The sequence below is a fragment of the Callithrix jacchus genome, chromosome 1 (genome assembly GCF_049354715.1).
Source record: "Callithrix jacchus isolate 240 chromosome 1, calJac240_pri, whole genome shotgun sequence".
NCBI lineage: Eukaryota > Metazoa > Chordata > Mammalia > Primates > Cebidae > Callithrix > Callithrix jacchus.
In genome coordinates, this window is record NC_133502.1 from 213576484 (window position 1) to 213600190 (window position 23707).

The 23707-nt window shown below is 53.6% G+C and overlaps 1 protein-coding gene across 5 annotated transcripts in view; it reads left to right on the plus strand.

Moving 5' to 3' along the window:
* CELSR1 (cadherin EGF LAG seven-pass G-type receptor 1) overlaps positions 1–23707 on the plus strand; it is a 182386-nt gene that overhangs the window by 131088 nt on the left and 27591 nt on the right. For 3 of the 5 annotated variants that reach the window (XM_035281089.3, XM_054242314.2, XM_078343462.1), the window contains exons 10-20: positions 4922–5107; positions 6433–6546; positions 7193–7367; positions 8810–8951; positions 11219–11339; positions 14126–14309; positions 14659–14760; positions 15864–15958; positions 16876–17085; positions 19734–19917; positions 21819–21962. In XM_035281089.3, coding sequence (XP_035136980.3) covers positions 4922–5107; positions 6433–6546; positions 7193–7367; positions 8810–8951; positions 11219–11339; positions 14126–14309; positions 14659–14760; positions 15864–15958; positions 16876–17085; positions 19734–19917; positions 21819–21962 — 1657 coding nt within the window. The remainder of the gene's footprint in view (positions 1–4921; positions 5108–6432; positions 6547–7192; positions 7368–8809; positions 8952–11218; positions 11340–14125; positions 14310–14658; positions 14761–15863; positions 15959–16875; positions 17086–19733; positions 19918–21818; positions 21963–23707) is intronic. The other 2 variants (XM_078343453.1, XM_078343456.1) reach the window with 1 other exon arrangement.

Consider the following 23707-nt stretch of genomic DNA (forward strand, 5'->3'; position numbering starts at 1 on the left):
ATCTCAGAATTAGGAACTTTGCCAGGGACTACAGCCAGCCTTCCTGGTGGAAGTCTGGGCGGTAGGAGTGGAGGCCTTGAGGGGATGCTACAGACCCCAGTGGACACCCAGAAGGCCCCAGGGCAGCTCCCAGAGGCAAGTCAGCCACGAGTTACACGAGGTTCTCGGGGATTCCTCCTCTGCATCACCAGCTGGCAGCCTCCCACGGGCCTGTGAGCTCTGTCAGGCAGCAGTTTGGGTGTTCCTGAAAGGATGTCCCCCGAACCCCTGCCACTATGGGGGCAGAAATGAGGCTCCATTGTCACCCTACAGCCCAAGCAATGTGGGTAATTGCCCTGAGGCACCCAAAATCCACCCCCTTGTCAGGTGGGATAGCCCTGCGGTGGCTGAATGCCTCTCTGACTGAGATCTGGGGACACCCCTAAGTTGGATGCAGTTACCACCCATAAAACAGGACTTCATTCTCTGGATACCGCCACCTTTTGTAGACATAATGTCACTTTTATTGCTGATCTGCTCACTTTGGAGTTTTTAAAGTAAGAGCAATGAAAGAGAATGGCAGAGGAAATTAATAAGCTAACATCTGTAGAACCAAAGAAAGCAAAATGGAGGCTGGGCACGGTGGCTCACGCCTGTAATCCCAGCACTTTGGGAGGCCAAGGTGGGCGGATCACCTGAGGTCAGGAGTTTGAGACCAGGCTGGCCACGATGGGGAAACCCCATCTCTACTAAAAATACAAAAATTAGCCGGGTGTGGTGGCACACACCTGTAAGCCCAGCTACGCGGGAGGCTGAGGCAGGAGAATCGCTTGAACCCGGGAGGCAGAGGTTGCAGTGAGCTGTGGTCATACCATTGTACTCCAGCCTGGGCGACAAGAGCGAAACTCTGTCTCAAAAAAGAAGAAAGAAAACAAAATGGAAAAAGGAGAAAAATTATCTTAAAATAACTATCAGGCTGAGTACAGTGGCTCATGCATGTAATCCTGCCACTTTGGGAGGCAAAGGCAGGTAGATCACCTGAGGTCGGGAGTTCAAGAGCAGCCTGGCCATCATGGAGAAACCTCGTTTCTACTAAAAATACAAACATTAGCAGGGTGTCTGGCTAATTATTGTGGTTTTTTTTTTTTTTTTCCAGCTCAAAAACAAAACCCGCAAACTATCAATAGAGATCAAAAAACAAAACAGTTTTAGTTACATGAGCTTTATAACCAGCTAAAACCTGTATCCTGTTTTCTGTTATGAATTTACCATAGACTGATGTGGCATTTAGAAGTAGATTTCTAAGTTAAGCATGTAGCATTTTCTTTCCTTTTTCTTTTTTCTTTTTCCTTTTTTTTTTTTTTTTTTTTTCTGAGAGGGAACCTTGCTTTGTCTCCCAGGCTGAAGTGCGGTGGTGTGATCTTGGCTCGCTCTAACCTCTGACTCACAGGTTCAAGCGATTCTCCTCCCTAAGCCTCCCAAGTAGCTGGGATTACAGGTGTGCGCCACCATACCCGGCTGATTTTTATACTTTTGATAAGAGATGAGGTTTTGCCATGTTGGCCAGGCTGGTCTCCAACTCCTGACCTCAAGTGATTGGCCCGCCTCGGTCTCCAAAAGTGCTGGGATTCAGGCGTGAGCCTCCGCACCTGTAGCATTTTCTAGTAAATCATTTTGGTAGTGTTTATAGCATAATTGCAGGTCAGAGAACATACACCGTGTGGTTTAGAGCTTTGAAATGTGTTGAGACTTGCTGTACGGCCCAGATCTCGTCAGGGTCTTTTAAAATTTATTTCTTTTTTTGAGACGGAATCGCACTCTATCACTCAGGCTGCAGTGCAGTGATGCGATCTCAGCTCATTGTAGCCTCCACCTCCTGGGTTCTAGTGAGTCTTTTGCCTCAGCCTCCCGAGTAGCTGGGATTACAGGCACACACCACCACATCCAGCTAATGTTTGTACTTTTAGTAGAGACGGGGTTTCACTATGTAGGCCAGGCTGATCTTGAACTCCTGCCCTCAGGTGATCCATCCTCTCTAAGTGCCGGGATTAGAGTCGTGAGCCACCGCGCCCGGCCTCTAGTCAGTTCTGTACACGTGCACACGTGCCACTGCGTGCTCTGCAGTTGTTATACGTAGTGTTCTCTATCTGGCAACTGTTAACTGAGGTTTTCAAATATTCTATGTCATTAGTGGTTTTAAGTGATTTTTTCGTCTTTGTCTTCTCACTGAGAGAAGTAAGTTAAAAACCTCCTACGTTGACTGCAGATTTATCAGCGACTTCTCTTGGTGATCTTGATTTTGGCTTTATAGATTTTGAGGCCAGGTTGTTAGGGGCGTACAAAGTTAGAGTTGATTTATCTTCCCAGCAAACTGCCTGTTAACATTATGAAAGTCCTCTTTATCTCTGATAAGGATTTTTTGCCTTAAGTCTGCTTTGTCTCGTGTTAACATAGCGATACCCGTTTTCTTTTGTTTGGTATTTATATGATGTATTTTTTTATCCTTTTACTGTCAGCATTTTCTGTATCCTTATATTTCAGGTGTAATATAAGCAGTGTGTTAATAGTTGTTTTTCTAAAGTCTAGGCTACTTTGTAATTGAAGTTATCTTTCAAATGAGCATCTTGGGTTAGTTACAGTCTTGTTTTCTGATTCTTCTTACATGTATTTAAACGTGACAGTTTGACCCTTACCTCTGTAACACCTACACCCAGAAGTAAGTTTAATGGTCACACGGAGTCTGTTTCCTTGAAAATTTTGTGGTTCCCGGTGTGACTTTTTAGCCTGTGTCTGATGATTCCATGTTCTGTTGCCACTCTTCCTTGCTTCTGTTGGTTTTCAAGCATACTACCTTGTGTCCCCATAGCCTTGGCTATTTTTTATTGAATGCTAGACATTGTATTGAAAAACTAGAGAGCATTTGAAACTAGAGTGAGGGCCAGGTGTGGTGACTCATGCCTGTAATCCCTGCACTTTGGAAGGCCAAGAGCGGGTAGATCACCCAAGGTCGGGAGTTCGAGGCCAGCCTGGCCAACGTGGAGAAACCCCATCTTTATAAAAAATATAAAAAATTAGCCAGGCAGGCATGGTGGGTCAGGCATGGTGGGTGTCTGTAATCCCAGCTACTTGGGAGGCTGAGGCAGGAGAATCACTTGAACCCGGGAGGCGGAGTTTACAGTGAGCTGAGATTGTGCCACTGCACTCTAGCCTGGGCAACAAGAGCAAAACTCCATCTCAAAAAAAAGAGAAAAAAGAAAAAGAAACTGGAATGGGGATGTCATTATCTTCTGTGTTTTCTGCTGGCAGCCACTAGGTAGGAGCAGTTGCCATACTGGAGCACTTTGATGCAGCCACAGGCTTCAGTGCGGCCACAGGCTTCGGTGCAGTCACAGACTGTGGTGTTTCAAAGCTGGGCTTCCAGTCCTACAGGGTGGATCTTTTTCGTTTTTACTGTTAGTGTAAACCGCTCAGGGTCCCAAGCAAAAGCGAAGGAACAACCCCTTGACAGTCCATGAACCCTAGCTGTTGTCGTTGTTGTTTTTAAAGATTGAGTCTCACTCTGTCACCAGGCTAGAGTGTAGTGGCGTGATCTTGGCTCACTGCAACCTCCGCTTCCCAGGTTCAAGCGATTCTCCTGCCTCGGATTCCAAGTAGCTTGGGACTACAAGTGCCTGCCACCACGTCCAGCTAATCTTTATATTTTTAGTAGAGACGGGGTTTCACCATGTTGGTCAGGCTGATCTCGATCCCTTGACCTCGTGATCCGCCCGCTTCAGCCTCCCGAAGTGTTTGGATTACAGGCATGAGCCACTGTGCCCGGTCCAGCCCCATGAATCAAGAAAGCTTTGAGGCATCCTGAGACTCTCCAGGTCAGGGGTGATGAATGGGGCGTGGCACCACCTGCTGACAGGGCTGAAGAGTGCCAAGGAGGGCAAGGGCTTCAGGTACCTGGCAGCCATGACCCGACTGCACACTCAGCCTCCACTGTGTCTTCTGGAACCGACTGACTGTGTGAGGAAACAAACACCCGCCTCTCTTTCTCAGATTCTGTCTTATCCTTGGTCGTGACGCTGAAACTCTGTTTTGCCTTGCACCAGTCCAGTGCCTTCAAACAGATGTTCTTTTATATTCTGCCTCATTTTTGTAGGTGTTTTCAAGGGAGAGTTGGTCCAAATGTCCCAGCCCGTCCTTAGGGGAACTAAGATTCTGACACTGCCGTTGGCTGCCTTATTTTAAAGTAGCAGCATCAGGCCAGTTGCGATGCTGGGTTTTGTTTTTTCATGCAGGCAATTAAGGATTAAATCTTGTCTTATAAAGTATAACATTTACATCCAAAAATAAGAGCCAAATACTTACCTGAATCGAGCTGGTTCCCAGAACTTACAAGCCTAACGGGTCTTGTTCTTGGCCCTTGCCTTGCTTGACCTCCGTGCAGGGATTGATGCTTTTCCCGTAGAATGAGACGTGCAGTTCCGATGAGTGTTAATGGCAACAGGAACAAGGAACAACTTTGCCAGCTATTTTTTTCTTTTTTTTTTTTTTTGAGATGGAGTTTCGCTTTGTTACCCAGGCTGGAGGGCAATGGCGTGATCTCGGCTCACCGCAGCCTCCGCCTCCTGGGTTCAGGCAATTCTCCCGCCTCAGCCTCCTGAGTAGCTGGGATTACAGGCATGTACCACCATGCCCAGCTAATATTTTGTATTTTTAGTAGAGACGGGGTTTCGCCATGTTGACCAGGATGGTCTCGATCTCTTGACCTCGTGATCCACCCGCCTCGGCCTCCCCAAGTGCTGGGATTACAGGGGTGAGCCACCGCGCCCGTCTTTGATGTGGTGTCGCATCACAAGGCGACTTTCACAGCGTCCTCGTTTAAGCAACTGCACCCCGTCATCTCTTCCACTGCTGTTGTACCAATCGCTTGGTGCGGCTCTTCCTGCTCCAGATCCTCAGCAGCCACCTCCAGTTTGAGGTGTCCCACGGGCCCTCCGGCGTGGAGTCCATGGTGCTGTCCAGGTTGCGGGTGACTGATGGGGAATGGCATCACCTGCTGATCGAGCTGAAGAACGTGAAGGAGGACAGTGAAATGAAGCACCTGGTGACCATGACCTTGGACTATGGGATGGACCAGGTGAGCTGGCACCTGCCCTCCTTTGGGGACAGACCCTTCCTCTGGCCCAGGAAAAAACAGAATGACCCCTTAATGTGCCAGGACCCGCCAGAGATCTTGTGGATGTGGGGAGGCACTTTCTGGGACCCTCAGTGGGCTTCTGTTCTGCCCCGTGCTGAGGCCACTGGCATCTTCACCTCCTCCTTCACCCAGATGCTGCCCTCCTGTGGGCAGCTTCCTCCAGCGGCCTTTCTCATCACAGTGCTGTCAGCGCCCTCAGCCGTGGTTGCTTTCAGCCTTGCCATCTTGAGCAATGCCTGCAGCCTCAGCACTGTGTCTTTAGGGTACTGAGGTGAACATGCCAGAGCCCAGGAGGCCTAGGCGGGCAGATCATGAGGTCAGGAGTTCAAGATCAGCCTAACATGGTGAAACCCCATTTCTATTAAAAATTCAAAAATTAGCCGGGTGTGGTGGTGCGTGCCAATAATCCCAGCTACTCAGGAGGCTGAGGCAGGAGAATCACTTGAACTGGAAGGCGGAGGTTGCAGTGAGCCGAGATTGCACCACTGCACCCCAGCCTGGGCGACAGCGAGATTGCATCTCAAAAAAAAAAAAAAAAAGAGAAATGCCAGGGTCTGTGCCCTCAGGAGTATGGATGGGGAGCAAAGCTGGGAGAGCAATTAGGCCCAGGTCCTGGACAGGGCTGGGAGACACCAGGGGGCCCCACGTGTCCCAGGCAGGCAGGTGGCGTGGTCCCAGGCAGTGTTCAGAACACTTACGGAACCAGACTGGGTTTCCACAGTTCGCAGGCGGGTAACCCAGGATGTTGTCTATGAGATGCTCACACACCTAAGGGGGGCTCCCTGGGATTTCCAAGAGCTCTTGGAGCCAAAGCTCACGTTACAACACAGACCTGGGAATAAATGGGTGTGTTCCAGGCACCTGCCTTTCTGGGACAGGAGCTCAGCCCAGACACTCTTGGGTTCCCACCGTATTCATGGGTAAACGGATTTCCGCCCCCGCAGTCTTCCTGATGCTCCAGCGTGGCTGGTTTAGGGTTGCGCCCTTCACGGAGGCAGGAGAGTTATGCACTTTCCCCCACCGGCCGCCTCAGCTGGGCTGGGACCTGGACGCCATCCTCTGGCCTAGTCCCCTCGCCCTGGTCGTCACAGCCAGCCACGCTGTCCAGCTGGGCCCAGCTCTCTCTCCGGAGGCCCAGATGTCCTCAGGCTCTGGGGAGTTTGTTGAAGCCACTGTTTCAGGCTTCCCACGTGGTTTCCCAGCTGGAAGATGTTTCTAGGATGGTGGATGCAGCCCCCAGAGCTCTGCCCCCTCTCTCCACACAGAGCAGGGCAGATATCGGGGGCATGCTGCCCGGGCTGACGATAAGGAGCATGGTGGTCGGGGGCGCCTCTGAAGACAAGGTGTCCGTGCGCCGTGGGTTCCGAGGCTGCATGCAGGTACGTGGGAGCGGTGGGGGCTGCCCCTCACAGGCGGCTTGGAGGCTGCCAGCCCTGCAGTTGGTGCCGTCAGTCAACCTGTTAGCTTTCAGTGAGCGGAGAATGTGTCTGATTGGCACCCCCACTTTAACAGCCCCTGTTTCCTCTTTAGACCCATCCCCCTGCAGTTCCCCTCGGCATCGGGGTGTCCCTGGCCCCCACAGCTCCTCACTGCCATGCCATGTTAGCCACCTGCCCCTCTGCCTTCACAAAGTGTCCTGAATCGAGCCCACCCAGTTCAACCCCACATGGCACCCAAGTGGCCCCCATGCCTATGCCATGGAGCCAGGTGCTCCAGCTCCAGCCAGAGGAGCTACTCTGAGAGTCACTCAGCTCTCAGCCCCCTCAGCAGGGACATCTACTCCTCACACCCCAACTGCACACCCCAGGAGATCTGGCCAGCATGCCCTCTGAGCTTCTTGCCCAGCTCTGCACTGCACTCCGGCTACCAGGAGTGAAAGGAACAACCCTGCCCGTCCCAGCTCTGTAGATAAATGAGGTGTCACCAATGAATGCCTTGCAAGTGACCAGAGACACCTCTGAGTTCCCTTAGCCCCTCCTCATGTTTCTGGGCTTCTCCCATCCCAACACCCTTTCCTTGATGCAGGGAGTGAGGATGGGGGCGACGCCCACCAATGTGGCCACCCTGAACATGAACAACGCCCTCAAGGTCAGAGTGAAGGATGGCTGTGATGTGGAGGACCCTTGTACCTCGAGCCCCTGTCCCCCCCACAGCCACTGCCACAATGCCTGGGAGGACTACAGCTGCGTCTGTGACAGAGGTGGGACCTTCAGTGACAGGGACTCCTCTCATGGCTGAAACACAGGACGGGGCTCAGTTTGGACATTGGTGTCCCCAGCCGATTCCCTGTTGTTCCGTGGAGTGCTGAGCTTTATTTTATAACAAGTGGGCCCCTCCTGGAGAGAGACTCAGCCTCTTCCTTACTGGAGGCACAGGGAGTGGTCTAGGCCTTCTCCTCAGCACATGAGGTGACAATCTGGGTGCGGTGGCTCATGCCTGTAATTCCAGCACTTTGAGATTCAGAGGCGGGCGGATCACTTGAGGCCAGAAGTTCGAGACCAGCCAGGCAACATGGTGAAACCCTGTCTCTACCAAAAAAATACAAAAATTAGCCAGGTGTGGTGGCATGCACCTGTGGTCCCAGCTACATGGGAGGCTGAGGTGGGAAGATCACTGGAGCCTGGGAAGCAAAGTCGCAGTCAGCTGAGATCACCCCACTGCACTTCAGCCTGGGCAACAGAGCAAGACTCTTTCTCCAAAAACAAACAAAAAAGCCTAGTGAAAAGTATACATTAAAAAAAATTGGCCGGGCGTGGTGTCTCACGCCTGTAATCCCAGCACTTTGGGAGGCCGAGGTGGGTGGATCACAAGGTCAAGAGATCGAGACCATCCTGGTCAACATGGTGAAACCCCGTCTCTACTAAAAATACAAAAAATTAGCTGGGCATGGTGGCGCGTGCCTGTAATCCCAGCTACTCAGGAGGCTGAGGCAGGAGAATTGCCTGAACCCAGGAGGCGGAGGTTGCGGTGAGCCGAAATCGTGCCATTGCACTCCAGCCTGGGTAACAAGCGAAACTCTGTCTCAAAAAAAAAAAAAATCGTGGCCGGGCACAGTGGCTCATGCCTGTAATCCCAGCACTTTGGGCTGAGGCGGGCAGATTGCCTGATGTCAGGAGTTCGAGACCAGCCTGGCTAACATGGAGAAACCCCATCTCTACTAAAAATACAAAAAAAAAATTAGCCAGGCGTGGTGTGAGTCTGTAATCCCAGCTACTCGGGAGGCTGAGGCAGGAGAATTGTTTCAACGTGGGAGGTGGAGGTTGCAGTGAGATGAGATCACACCACTGCACTCCGTTCTGGGTGACAGAGAGAGACTCCATCTCAAAAAAAAAAAAAAAATTCTACATTCAGAGTAGCCTCTGAATTTTGAGGTGCTGAAGTCATCCTCTGCTGATGGCCGTTCCTCATGTGTCCTGGGGCAGCCTCGGCCCATGTCCCAAGGCACTAACCCTCCTCGGGGCAGCCCCAAATGCCTTCCTCTCTGCATCGCCAAGTCTTACCTGCCTCATCTGTGTTTTCTGGGACCCTGCATCACCTGTCCTCTCCCTGTGCTGAGTACAGGGGACAGGTTGCTCCAGATATTTTAACATTATAAGGTCTCGTGGATTCTGGGTGGAGATAATGCTGGCTCTGTCCTTGCAGGGTACCTTGGGAGAGACTGTGTGGACGCCTGTCACCTGAACCCCTGCGAGAACATGGCGGCCTGTGTGCGCTCCCCTGGCTCCCCACGGGGCTACGTGTGCGACTGTGGGCCCAGCCACTACGGGCCATACTGCGAGAGCAAGTAAGCACAGCCCCTGGGCTTCCGTGCCTGCAGAGTCCACCTGGCCGTCCTCGCTCTTGAGTCAGTGTCTTCTCTTCCTTATTTTGACCCAAAGATATGTGTAATTCTGGATGACAGGGACATATATTTTTTTTGAGACAGAGTCTTGCTCTGTCACCTGGGCTGGAGTGCAGTGGGCCAATCTCGGCTCACTGCAGCCTCCACCTCCTGGGCTCAAGCAGTTCTCCTGCCTCAGCCTCCCGAGTAGCTGGGATTACAGGTATGGACCACCACACCCACCTAATTTTTTTGTATTTTTAGTAGAGATGGGTTTCACCATGTTGGCCAGGCTGGTCGCGAACTCCTGACCTCAAGTGATCCACCATCCTAGCCTCCCAAGGTGCTAGGATTATGGGCGTGAGCCACTGTGCCTGGGCAGTAAGAATCAATTTGGATGTCTCAAACTAACCCTGTTGGATCACATGTCCACCCCAGAAACATGTAACACGACTCATTCATCTGGAGTCCTGTGCCCAGAGCAAACAGGCCCCTTGAGATGCAGGGAGATGGGTGTGATTATACAGAACACTTTCTCGAGTCGGTGGGGTTGAAGTCGTGTCTTGTGTGTGTGGAGATCCTGGTGGTGTTAGGACTGGCAGCAGCGTGCTCTCGGGGCTCCCAGAGTGCCCTTTGCACAGGGATGGCCGAGCATCAGTTTGTCCAAGGTGGAGCAGCTTGGTTCCTCATAAACCACAGTTCCAGGCCCCCGTGGAGGGAGGGGATGCCCCCACGGCTCATGGGCCTCAGCTGCTGGTGGGCATCAGGGGCAGGGACACCTGCTACGCGCTCTTCTTTGTGTACCTGAGCCTAGAGCAGATGCTGTGATCCCAGCTGCGGCCCCATAAGTGGGAAGCAGCCTGTGGCCTTGGGCTTGTGACCTCTCGAGAAGATGGCACCGCACCACACTTGGATGTCACAAGTGTGATGGAAGAGAGGGCTTGGAGGAGGTGCCCTGGGAGTGGAGAGGGAGGTGGGAGCCAGGGAGCCTGAAGCGGGAGGGCATTCTGGGAGCAAAAGCAGCCGAGCTGGAGAGGAGCAAGGGATGAGGCTGGTCTAAAGAACCTGGGGGTCATCCGGGGAGGCAGAGAGGCTTGGGTGAGGATGGGGGTGGGCCCACAAGCCAGGAACAGAGCTCGGCTATATGGAGGCTGTGGGGGCCCAGCACAAAAGTGACAGGTCTGGTTTTGGGGAACCCCCAGCTGCCACATGGAACACATCTCAGAGCAGGGGGTGTTACCAGGAGGCTGACCCAGCATCCCCATGCCTGGCACCACAGCCAACAGAGCTGCAGGGAGACGAAGGCTCTGTGGCCCCCACACCATGCACACACATATCCATAAACACCAGACTCCGTCTCTGCCTGGGTGCCTTTATGACCCTGATTAATACAGTCAGTCCTTAATAATTGCTCACCAAGTGAGTGAACTTGAGAGGCTGGCGGCTGGGTGGAGGGACCTCTGTTAGCCAGGATGGGGAATGCAAGAGCCCACAGGACACTCGGGTGGGGACGTCGCAGGCAGGTGGGGCTGCAGGAGGTGCCGCCCATGACAGGAACGGGTAGGGCGACCCGTGTGCAGCCGCCGCCCGCGCCTCAGAGGCCTGGCCTTGTCCCTGCAGTGTCACTCATCTTCAGCTTCTGCTGTTCCCTGCGGGGGACGCTCAGGGAAGCAGGACTGGCTTCCACTGGATTCTGAGTGCATGGACATGGGCCACTGATCGAAGGGGCATGCTACACCAAGGCATGGCTGCCCCGAGCGTCCGTAGGGCTGGTGGACAGGGGACCTGGGGGACAACAGAAGCTGCAGAACTCCCCGTTCAGGAATCTCCGGCAGGGCGTCTCCTGCTGCCACTCACCCCACGTGGCCTTGGAGAAGTGGTGCCAGGCAGCTGAGCTCAGTCTGCCTGTGTGGGGCTGCGATGTGAGTGGCCAGCATTGCAGTGGGGTCCGTTGTCATTAGGCCCCAATGAGCCAGGCATGGCGTGGATGTGGGACACACAGTGAACACACGCTGTCACGGCTGCTTTGGTCATGGTCAGTCTGTGGGTGGAGGTGAGGGTGGGAGCCAGTAGAGGGCAAACCGAGGCCACGTAACGTGGAAGGGAAGCTCCCTGAGCTGGGCTTAGCCAAGCTTCCTGGGCAACCATCTCCGTGCCACCAGCGGGCCTCTTCTCATCCTGGAAAGCATCGTTACATAAACCTTCCATCTGCCCTCTCATTTTCCTGACAGACTCGACCTTCCATGCCCCAGAGGCTGGTGGGGGAACCCCATCTGTGGACCCTGCCACTGTGCTGTCAGCAAAGGCTTCGATCCCGACTGTAATAAGACCAATGGCCAGTGCCAGTGCAAGGTGAGGCCCAGCCCCATGGTCACTGCATGCCCACCCCAGGCCCTGAGCCCAGGGAGATGGCTGTGTGTGCTCACACGCACAGAGGCCGCTATACACACGCCTGCGAACACACACCTGTGAACACTACACGCCTGTGAACACTCTCACCTGCGAACACTCGCACACCTGCAGACACGCCTGCAGACATTCACACGCCTGCACACACACACCTGCAGACATGCCTGCACACATGCCTGTAAACACACGCCTGTGAACACTCACCTGCAGACACATGCCTGCACTCACACACCTGCGCACACGCACGCCTGCACATGCCCTGCCCATACACACACACCTCCACGCACACCTGTCTGCCCATCACACCACAGTTGTGCACAGATGTGGTTTTGGTTTCCTTGCTGCTCCCCGTGCCCTGTGAATATTCCACGGCTGCTTTCTGCATGTAAACTCCGGGTTCAACCCTGCCAGCCTCCACCCGTGGAACAGGAATCCCTACCTGCTCCCAGCCCAGCGTCCATGGCTGTGGGAAGCCCAGCCGTTTCAGAGGACTGGCACATCTCTGGCCCTCCTGGCCTCCTGGTTGGCTGTTTTCCTGGCCTTTTTTTTTTTTTGAGATGGAGTCTCACTCTGTCGCCCAGGCTAGAGTGCAGTGGCACAATCTCAGCTCACTGCAGCCTCTGCCTCCAGGGTTCCAGCAGTTCTACCTCAGCCTCCCAGGTAGCTGGGATTACAGGCACCCTCCACCGTGCCTGGCTAATTTTTGTATTTTTAGTAGAGATAGGATTTCACCATGTTGGCCAACCTGGTCTCAAACTCTCCGCCTGCCTCAGCCTCCCAAAGTGCTGGGATTACAGGTGCGAGCCACCGGGCCTGGCCATTTTCGTGGTCTTCACCAAGCTAGCATCCCATGACGATAGCAGTTTTGAAATAGAAAGCATGACTAAGTGTGTTGGTAATCTGTGCCCCACCCCCATCCAGGGCGGTCAGTCCTAACCTGCGTGCAGCACGGAGCTCCCATCTCATGGTCTCCACATGAGTACATGTGTTCTCAGCACAGACGCTAGGGACCCCTCCCATCACCTCCTTCAGGACCTTCATGTACACCACAGCCGTGGAGCTCACAGTCACTTGGAACCCAAACGTTAGGTCGGAGGGTGACAGGAGCCTGGGCGGGGCACATGAGCTTCCTGCAGACGCGGCCGGCTCTGGGAGGGAAGCTGGCACTGGGGCACCCTTGGATGCCGTCCTGTGATGTCAGTAGCGTCCCGAGTGCCCTCATTGCTTCCAACAGCAAGTGAGACTTATGTCCGGGAAAGACTCAATGAAACAGCTGTCCTGGGTCGAGGCAGTGTAACATGTCACCAGATGGTGGTGGTGGCACAGTGGGCGACAGAGCAGAGGGAATTTGGGGAGTGCATTGGTGAAAACTTGCCTATGATTTTTTTCTCATCCAAAGTTATAGGCAGGGCGTGGCGGCTCGTGCCTGTAATCTCAGCTGCTCTGGAGGCCAAGGCGGGAGGATCACTTGAGCCCAGGAGTTCAAGACCAACCTAGGCAACATAGACTCCCCCCCCATCTCTGCAAAAAATAAAAGCATTAGCTGGGTGTGCTGGTGCATGCCTGTGATCCCTGCTACTCGGGAGGCTGAGGTGGGAGGATCACTTGAGCCCTGGAGGTTGAGGGTGTAGTGAACCGTGATGATACTACTGCACTCCAGCCTGGGCAACAGAGTCAGACCCCATCTCAAAAAATAAAATAAAATAGTTATACAAAATGTAAGAAAGAAACAAAGATGGCGGTCACCCCATCTCACCTCCCAGCTGTGGTTGTGAACGTTTTAGCATCTCTTTGGGGCCTGCCGCTCACTGTCATTTTACACCTAGCTGGAGTCCCACCTGACACACTGTCTGAATGTTGCTCACGAGTCTGCCCAGGTCACACAGCCTGCGCCATTTTCTGGGGGGGGTACTTGGACCTGGGGAGGCCCAGTGACTGGCCCAGGCAGTGTACCTGGTAAACAAAAGGGTCAGGCACGAACCCAGGACTTTCTGAACCCAAAGCACAAGCTCTTGATTGTCACCCTGGCCCGCTCAATGGTAGACGTTCAGGTGGCTTCTAATTTTATTTTCTTTTTTTTGAGATGGAATATTGCTCTGTCGCCAGGCTGGAGTACAGTGGCGTGATCTCAGCTCACTGCAGCTCCCGGGTCCGAGCAGTTCTGCCTCAGCCTCCTGAGTAGCTGGGACCACGGGCGCACACCACCACACCCAGCTAATTTTTATATTTTTAGTAGGGATGGGGTTTCAGCATGTTGGCCGGGCTGGTCTTAATCTCTTGACCTCTTGATCCACCTGCCTTGGCCTCCCAAAATGCTGGGATGACAGGCATGAGCCACGGTGCCTGGCCTCTGATTTTTCCAAATAACATTAAAAAAACACCCAAGGGCCATCCCCATGCGTAAGCCTCCATTTGGATCTCTGATTCTTTTTAGGACAGATATGAAGGTGCCCGCTGTTGGGATTTGCTAAGACGTGAGGGAGGGAGGTCATGCTTCCTGGGAGAACCACTGTCCTGGGAAGAGCTTCCCTTGTAGGGCCCTGGGAGGCAGCCCCCGTCGGGTGTGGGGTGTGGGGTGTGGGCAGAGGGTAGCCATGAGGGGTGCAGACGGCTGGGACCAACACACGTGCCCTGAGGGTGGGAGTCTGGACATTGCTGAGGAAACATGCTGTGACATAGGGCGTCTCCCAGGCGTCTGAAGTCACCGGCCCTGCCTCTGGCTTTTGCAGGAGAATTACTACCAGCCCCCGGCCCAGGACGCCTGCCTACCCTGTGACTGCTTCCCCCACGGCTCCCACAGCCGCGCATGCGACATGACCACTGGGCAGTGTGCCTGCAAGCCTGGTGTCATCGGCCGCCAGTGCAACCGCTGTGACAACCCGTTCGCCGAGGTCACCACACTCGGCTGCGAAGGTCCGAGTTGCCCCTTGACTCCCGTCAGGTGACAGCGCAGGGACAGGCTACCAGGCTGGCGTGCACATGTGTGTGTGCGCTCAGGGTGTTTGGGGGGACCCTGGGCTCCTTCGTGTTCTACGTCCTCTTGACCTTCTAGAAACCTTGTTCTGCGTGAGGGGCATGGGTCAGAGCCTGGTCACCCCGTCTCCAGCTCTGACGTGGATGGGGGGCAGGGGAGACGCTAGGGTTCGGTTCTTAGTGGGAGCAGGGCCTCCTGCAGGGAGGGGCGCATGCAGACAGCAGGGCCCATTTGTGGCCGTCAGCACAGCGTGCCCTGCTGAGCAGCCTTCTCTCCTCTCTAACCCAGTGATCTACAACGGCTGTCCCAAAGCGTTCGAGGCTGGCATTTGGTGGCCACAGACCAAGTTCGGGCAGCCGGCTGCAGTGCCATGCCCCAAGGGGTCCGTCGGTGAGTCCCTGTGGCCGGCGGCGTCCACGGGTGGGGAACCGAGGCACACGTCCTTGAGGGAGAGCCGGTCGAGATGTCGGGACTCATGCAGGCCAAGTGCTGGGAGAAATTAGATCGCCTTTTCCCTACCAGTAAATACACAGCACAGGCAGAGGGTGTAACAGACACACGAATGGCACGGTGTGTACAGGGACTCCTGCCAGTCACACCCGGCCATTCCCTGCTCTGCCGCTCAGCCTGGGGCACTGGGACAAATGGCTTCATTGTCCATAGCATCAGGTGTCCCCTGTGAAATGGGGACAGTGACCATGTCCGCGCTGTGAGGGATGCCTGGGGAGTCCAGTGAGGCAGCATAAGGAAAGGCCCAGCTGCAGCGGATCCCTGGCGCGTGGCATCATGGCTGCCCGGCAGATGGTGTTGCTGATTTCTTTTTTTTTTTGAGCCAACGTCTCACTCTGTCACCCAGGCTGAAATGCAGTGGTGCAGTCTTGGCTCACTGCAACCTCCACCTCCTGGGTTCCAGCAATTCTTCTGCCTCAGCCTTCGGAGTAGCTGGTATTACAGGCGTGCACCACCATGCCCAGCTAGATTTTGTATTTTTTAGTAGAGACGGGGTTTCACCGTATTAGCCAGGCTGGTCTCGACCTCCTGACCTCATGATCCACCCACCTTGGCCTCCCAAAGTGCTGGGATTACAAGCGAGAGCCACCACGCCCGGCCGCTGGTTTCTTCCTCACACACTTGCTCAGGAGTGCTGGCTCCTGTTTGCTGGGCGCCTGAAATGCCTGGTTGTCAGTCAGTGATAAAGCAGCTTTGGCCATGGCCCTGGCATGAGGGGTGCAGACCCCTGGGGCCGACACATGTGTCCTGAGGGTGGGAGTCTGGATGTCGCTGAGGAAACGTGCTGCGACATAGGGCCTCTCCCAAGCGTCTGAAGTCACCGGCCCTGCCTCTGGCTTTTGTAGGCACCACCGTGCCTCCGGGCCCCCATGGGGTTCTCACCGCCACACCGTGTTCTGGGTTTGAGTACTGGGGATGGAAATACACCAGCATGGATCGACAATGTGAGTTTCAGGCTTTGCATACCTGCTCTCCTTCCCCAGGAAATGCAGTTCGACACTGCAATGTGGAGAAGGGCTGGCTGCCCCCAGAGCTCTTCAACTGCACCACCGTCTCGTTCGTGGACCTCAGGACCGTGGTAGGGGCGCCTCAGGGATGCATGCTCAGCAGGGGCGCATGTGTGCTCGTGTATGCGGGAGAGTTTGTGTGGGCCGAGGCTCCTGGGCTGGGGAGTGTTGGGACAGCTGGGATGATGCAGGGGTGGCCCCATGGGCTCCTGTGACTTGGGAGCATTGGCACCTGAACTGGGCACCCCCACGTGTACTCTCCCCCGACACCGGCTCTGCGTCTTTGGTTCTGAGAACACAGGGTCCCTGCGTTTGACCCCATTTGCCCTCTGATCCTGCCCTGTCTCACGGGGGTTGTTCCCGAGTCTCCCACTGGCTGTCCCTCTCTGAGGCCTTTGCAGCCCACCAGCCCCACCCCATTTGCCCTCTGATCCTGCCCTGTCTCACGGGGGTTGTTCCCGGGTCTCCCACTGGCTGTCTCTCTCCGAGGCCTTTGCAGCCCACCAGCCCCTCCTTTCCATGCTCTAACTATCAGCAGTGCTCATTTTTGGGGTTTTGGATTTTTTTAAGTTTTGATACGGAGTCTCACTCTGTCTCCCAGGCTAGAGGGCAGTGGCCCAGTCGCAACTCACTGCAGCCTCCGCTTCCCAGATGGAAGCAGTTCTCCTGTCTCAGCCTCCTGAGTAGTTGGGACGGACAAGTGCGCACCACCATGCCTGGCTAATTTTTTGTGTTTTTAGTAGGGACAGGGTTTCACCATATTGGCCAGGGTGATCTTGAACTCCTGACCGCAAATGATCCACCTACCTCTGCCTCCCAAAGTGCTGGGATTACAGGCACGAGCCACCACGCCCGGCCAGGCTTTTGGATTTTGGAATTTCCTTTCTGACACGGAAACTTGCACCAGACGGGAGTGAGTTTCTGAGTAACAGCAGGGACTGAAAGCAGCCAAGTGTTTGCACACCTCGTGACTGCCTCCCTGTTCCAGAATGAGAAGCTGAGCCGCAATGAGATGCAGATGGACGGCGCCGGGGCCCTGCGGCTGGTGAGGGCACTGCGCAATGCCACGCGGCACACGGCCACACTCTCCGGCACTGATGTGCGCACGGCCTACCAGCTGCTGGGCCGCGTCCTGCAGCACGAGAGCCAGCAGCAGGGATTCAACCTGGTGGCCACACAGGACGCTGACTTCCATGAGGTAGGAGGGTGGCCGCAGGCCCGGCTCGGGGACACTCAGGGATGCTGGCGGGCGGGCGCTATAGGGCCGAGCGTCGACCCCAGCTTGTAGAAGATGGTTGTGTCCAGAATCCCCGAGGCAAACACTCATTTCTCACATGTGAGCCCCGGCAGGTGCGGTGCCCAGCTAAACTGATGACGAAGGCCAGGGAGTTTTCTGGGAGGAAACGCGCAGGTCACAGCCCCGTGGGTGATCTCAGTAGTGCCCAGAGTGTGGTCTAAGTGGCTTCTAAGAGGTTCTAGCCGGGCGCAGGGGCTCACGCCTGTAATCCCAGCACTTTGGGAGGCTGAGGCAGGTGGATCACCTGAGGTCAGGAGTTAGAGACCAGCCTGACGGTGGTGTGTGCCTGTAGTCTCAACTATACTCTGGAAACTGAGGCAGGAGAATCACTTGAACCTGGGAGGTGGAGGTTGCAGTGAGCTGAGATCATGCTACTGCACTCCAGCCTGGGCAACAGAGCGAGACTCAGTCTCAAAGAAACAAATAAATAAAGGTTCTAAGTGGCTCACCTGAATCAGCCCCCTCTCCCTTCCACACAGCCTATGATGTAATATCATCCACCCATTTGACAGGTAAGGAAACGGAGGCACAGAGAGCTGAGGGGTTTGCCCAGAGGCACAGCTCCTAAGGGGCAGTGGGCTTTCAGAGGGCCACGCCTCTATCTCCACCCTCCCGCCCCGTGTGCCGAAGTCGTCAGCCCCCGAGCAATGTCTGCTAAGAGACTCACACAGCTGATGTTTGGAAATGGCTCTTGAAGGCTCCAAAAGTTTCCTGTGGCTTCTGGGCAGGTCTCTTCACCCAGGCAAGACCCCCAGAGGAGTGCCTGTCCACACAGAGCCCGTGGGGGATGCCCCATTCCTCACCCCATCCACATGGAGCCCTCAGGGACCTCCTCATCCATGCAGGCCCCACACAGGGCTTCCAGTCCATGCAGGGCCCCCCATGAGAGCTTCAGGTGTGCACAAGGCTCCCAGATACGAGGCAGGGTCCTCTCACTGGGATTTGAGTCCCAGCCTGAGAGTTGGGCCAGTGGCATTTGTTCTCCATGTGTGACTCTACAAACAAGTTCCCTCCCGGTTTCTTTTTTTTTTGAGATGGGGTCTTGCTCTATTGCCCAGGCTGCAGTGCAGTGGTGTGATCTCAGCTTACTGCAGCCTCCACCTCCTGGGTTCAAGCAATTCTCCTGCCTCTGCCTCCCCAGTAGCTGGGATTACAGGCACCTGCCACTATGCCTGGCTAATTTTTTGTATTTTTAGTAGAGACAGGTTTTCACCGTGTTGGCCAGGCTGGTCTCAAACTCCTGATTTCAGGTGATCCACCTGCCTCAGCCTCCCAAAGTGCTGGGGTTACAGGTGTAAGCCACAGTGCCCGGCCCTGGTTTCTACCTTGGGTGTGGTCCCCAAACCCCTGAACATGGCCCCACACCACCCAGTCATTCAGAGACCCCGAGGTGCACAGAGGCAGAGGGTCACCCTTGGAGGAGCTGCCTGTGTGTCCACAGTGGCCTCAGTGGGGTTTGGGAGGAGTTCTGATAAAACCAGGGACGTCTCCACATGTCTTCACCTTAGCATCTTGGGGTATACATGGAAAAACGTGTGGCAGGGCTCACTCTGACAGTTCGGGCCTCTGGCAGCGAATCACCCACAGTCTCTCTAGTTTATGTGGTGGGGTTCGGGATGTGTGGAAATCACACATTAAAAAATACTTCTTATCTCTTTGAATTCAACTTTGATTAATGTTTGATCCTATTTATAAACTGAGACCATCAAATTTCCTTACGTATTTTAAATGGAATCATATGTCAGATATTTGATTTTTCTTTTCGTATTTCAGTTTGGCTAGCAAACAGATCTTCCAAGCATTTAAACAGTGCTTATAAATCTAATAAGGTCAAAAATATGAAGCATCTTGAATTCTCTGGATTTTTATATACTTTGTGAGCTATATAAAAATATACCATCTATTCTTCTTAAGATGGTAAACTTAAAAAAAAAAAAAAAAAAGGAAACTAGGCCAGGCTCAGTGGCTCACGCCTGTAATCCCAGCACTTTGGGAGGCCAAGGCGGGTAGACCAACCTGAGGTCAGGAGTTCAAGACCAGCCTGGTCAACATGGTGAAACCCCATCTTTACTAAAAACACAAAAACTAGCCGGGTGTGTTGGCACATGTCTGTAATCCCAGCACTTTGGGAGGCCGAGGCAGGTGGATCACCTGAGGTCGAGAGTTCGAGACCAGCCTGAACAACATGGTGAAAGCCTGTGTCTACTAAAAATACAAAAATTAGCCAAGTGTGGTGGCACATGCCTGTAATCCCAGATACTTAGGAGGCTGAGGCAGGAGAATTGCTTGAACCCAGGAGGGCGGAGGTTGTAGTGAGCCGAGATCACACCACTGCATTCCAGCCTGGGCGACAGAATGAGATTCCAACTCAAAAAAAAAAAAAAAAAAAAATTGTAAACTCATGTTAAAGCGCATAGTCTAAAGTGCGGGGCCGGAATGAATGAATGAGCCCACTAGATGAGCAAAGGCTTTCAGGGCTGGTGTCCCTTGGTCCCGAGAGCCAGGCCTTTCTCCGCTGGTGGAACACTGAGCGCTGTCTGTCTGACCAGGACGTCATCTACTCGGGCAGCGCCCTCCTGGCCCCGGCCACCAGCACAGCGTGGGAGCAGATCCAGCGGAGCGAGGGTGGCACAGCACAGCTGCTTCAGCACCTCGAGGGCTACTTCAGCAATGTGGCACGAAACGTGCGGCGGACGTACCTGCGGCCCTTCGTCATTGTCACCGCCAACATGAGTAAGGCGCTGGCTGCGTGGGGGGTGGAACTCTGTGACCATCAGGGATCTACCCAGGAGCTGGGCCCATGGGTGTAGCAGGTGGGCTCCCGGCCATGCTTAGCCACACTCTTAGAAAAACAATTTAGGGGTTGGGCGTGGTGTCTCACACCTGTAACTCCAGTATTCTGGGAGGCCAAGACAGGCAGATCATGTGAAGTCGGGAGTCAGCTCATCCGTTGACGGATGCCTGGGTCATGTCCACCTTTTGGCCTGTGTGAATGGTGCTGTTGTGAATGTGGGTGTGCAAATATCTGGGTCCTTCCTTTTAGTCTTTTGGGTGTAGAGCCAGAAGTGGGCTTGCTGGGTCATGTGGTAAATCCTATGACCCAGCCTGGCCAACAAGGTAAAACCACGTCTCTACTAAAAATAGAAAAAGTAACCAGGCATGGTGGTGCGCGGCTGTAGTCCTAGCTACGCTGGAGGCTGAGGCAGGAGAATCACTTGAACCTGGGAGGCAGAGGTTGCGGTGAGCCAAGATCGGGCAACTGCACTCCAGCCTGGGTGACAGGAAACTGTCTCAAAAAAAAAAAAAAAAAAAAAAAAAAAAATCAGCAGCTAGGCCTGTTTCCTCATCTGTGAGTGGAGTCTTTGGAAGACAGTCTGCAGTGACTCACCCATTGCTCCCAGGGGCCAGGTCCCAGGCTTGGGAGATGTTGGGCCATGATCTTGGGTGTCCAGCCGGCTGGTCCTCCAGACCCTCAGGTGTGAGGCTCTAGAAGGGTGGGTGTCAAGGGTTCTGCCTCCCTCCAGGCTCACTGCAGACAGGTGTATGTACACGTGGGGTGCAGGAAGTGGGAAATTGATTCTGTTCTAAAGATGGTCAGTCAACCAGGCATGGTACTTTACCCTGTAATCCCAGCAGTGTGGGAGGCCAAGGTGGACAGACTGCTTGAGCCCAGGAGTTCAAGACCAGCCTGGGAACTGTAGTGAGACCCCTTCTCTATTGAAAAAATAATAATAAATAAATTAGCCAGGTGTGGTGGCATGCTCTTGTATTCCCAGCTACTCAGGAGGCTGAGGTGGGAGGATTGTTTGAGCCCAGGAGATTGAGGCTGCAGTGAGCTGAGATTGCACCTCTGCGCTCCATCCTGGGTGAGAGAGTGAGACCTAGTCTCAAAATATAAATATAAATAAATAGGCTGGGCACAGTGGCTCGTGCCTGTAATCCCAGCACATTGGGAGGCTGAGGCAGGTGGATCACTTGAGGTCAGGAGTTTGTGACCAGCTTGGCCAACATGGCGAAATGCCATCTCTACCAAAAACACAAAAAATTAGCCAGGCGTGATGGCGCACACGTGTAATCCTAGTACTCAGGAGGCTGAGACAGGAGAAGTGGCTGAAGCTGGGAGGCAGAGGTTGCAGTTAGCCAAGATCACGCTGCTGCACTCCAGCCGGGGAGACAGCGTGAAACTCCATCTCAAAAAAATACTAATTAAAAAAAATTAAATAAATAAGGCCAGCCAATCAGTGTGACAGTTGTAGTCATTTTGAAAACAGCGACCAGGCACAGTGGCTCATGCCTGTAATCCCAGCACTTTGGGAGGCCGAGGTGGGTGGATCATGAGGTCAAGAGATCAAGACCATCTGGTCAACATGGTGAAACCCCGTCTCTACTAAAAATATTTAAAAAATTAGCTGGGCATGATGGCACATGCCTATAATCCCAACTATTCAGGAGGCTGAAACAGAATTGCCTGAACCCAGGAGGCGGAGGTTGCGGTGAGCCGAGATCGCGCCATTGCACTCCAGCCTGGGTAACAAGAGCTAAACTCCGTCTCAAAAAAAAAAAAAAAAAAGAAAACAGCAAGGGTTCAAGGCAGCTGTGGGGGTTATGTCTGATTAAAGGAACTGTCCCCCCAGTTCTTGCTGTCGACATCTTTGACAAGCTGAACTTCACGGGAGCCACAGTGCCAAGGTTCGACGCCATTCAGGAAGAGTTCCCCAGGGAGCTGCAGTCCTCCGTCTCCTTCCCAGCTGACTTCTTCAAACCACCCGAAGAAAAAGGTAAAAGCTCTTAGAAACCTGCTGCTGCCCTCGACACTCCCAGAGTTCAGGGAGCGGGGACCCCCTGCAGCATCCCAGGAAGGTGAACACGCCATGTTCTGGGCACTGAAGATCCAGGGCTGGGGTGTTCTGTGTTGGCCAGCGCCAGGTCCTATTGGTGGCTGCGGGTTGTTTCAAACAAGCGCTTAGGTACAGGTTGAGCACCCTGATCCTGAGATCTGAACTGCTTCAGAATCTGAACCTTCTGGAGCACCAACCTGACGCTGGAAGGAAGTGCTCATTGTAGTGTAAGTATGAATATTTTTAAAAAAAATCCAGCCTGAGCACAGTGGCTCACGCCTGTAATCCCAGCACTTTGGGAGGCCGAGGTGGGCAGATCACCTGAGGTCTGGAGTTCGAGACTAGCCTGGCCAACGTGGTAAAAATACAAAAACTCTACTAAAAATACAAAAACTAGCCAGCTGTGGTGGCAGGCACCTGTAATCCCAGCTACTCAGGAGGTGGAGGTATGAGAATCGCTTGAGCCCAGGAGGCGGAGGTTGCAGCATTGAGATGCACCAGCCTGGGCTATAGAGTGAGACTTTGTCTCAAAAACAAAAATCCAACATGTTCCTAAGCATTTCAGCTGAGGGATACTCAGCCACGTGACTGATAATGTGAACGAGAAAACAACTGAAATTTGTGTGTACACTGGTCTTCGGTGTGCAGTGAAAAGCTGCTGCTAGCTGGGTACGATGGCTCACACCTGTAACCCCAACACTGGGAGGCTGACATGGGGAGGATCGCTGGAGCCCAGAAATTCAAGACCAACCTGGGCAACATAGGGAAACCCCATTTCTACCAAAAAATTTTTTTTTTAATTACCTGGGCATGGTGGTGTCCACCTGTAATCCCACCTACTCAGGAGGCTGAGGCAGGAGGATTGCTTGAACCCAGGAAATGGAGGCTGCAGTGAGCTGTGGTCATGCCACTACAGCCCAGCCTGTGCAACAGAGAAAGAACCTGTGTGGGGGCGTGGGGGGTGAAAGGCCGCCTTTAAATAGAAATAAAAATTTTAGAGTCACCTTCCCCTCCCTGAAAGAAACAACCACAAAACCCAAACCAGAATGCCGTCTGTGTATGTACAAATCCTCAGTCCTGGGTTGAGATAGGTGATACGAAACGGTATAAACGTTTCGAATTTTCCTAAGGTGCTTTTTCACAGATCCATGACAATCACTAAAAACATCCCAAAATAAAAAGGACACGAAAAGGTAAACCCCTTAATGGACCGTTTAGAATCGGAAACCTTGTGACTAAAGCGATTTCGTCAGGTATATCTTGTGTCATAAAAAGAGGGGTGACTGATACGGGGCTGTGCCTGAAACTGAGAGGATGAGGTTTGAAACTGACTAGCCCCCCGCTGCAGCCAGCTCTCCCTGGAACTAATAGAGTGAGAACTTGCTCCTTACCAATGGGAGGTACCAAGCCATTCATGGGGGATCCACCCCTGTGACCCCCAACACCCCTGACCATGTGCAGGTCTAACGCTGATCACATTTCAATGTGAGATTTGGAGGGGCCAGACATCCAGACTATATCAGATACATTCATGTTGAAGCAGTCCACCTCCAGAACTCTTCATCCTGCAGATCTGAAACTCTAGCCCGCAAAACACCAACACCCCTCCCCAGCCCTAGTGCCCACCGTGCTTGCTTTCTCTGCATTGGACTCCTCTAGGGAACTCCTATAGGTGGAATCACACA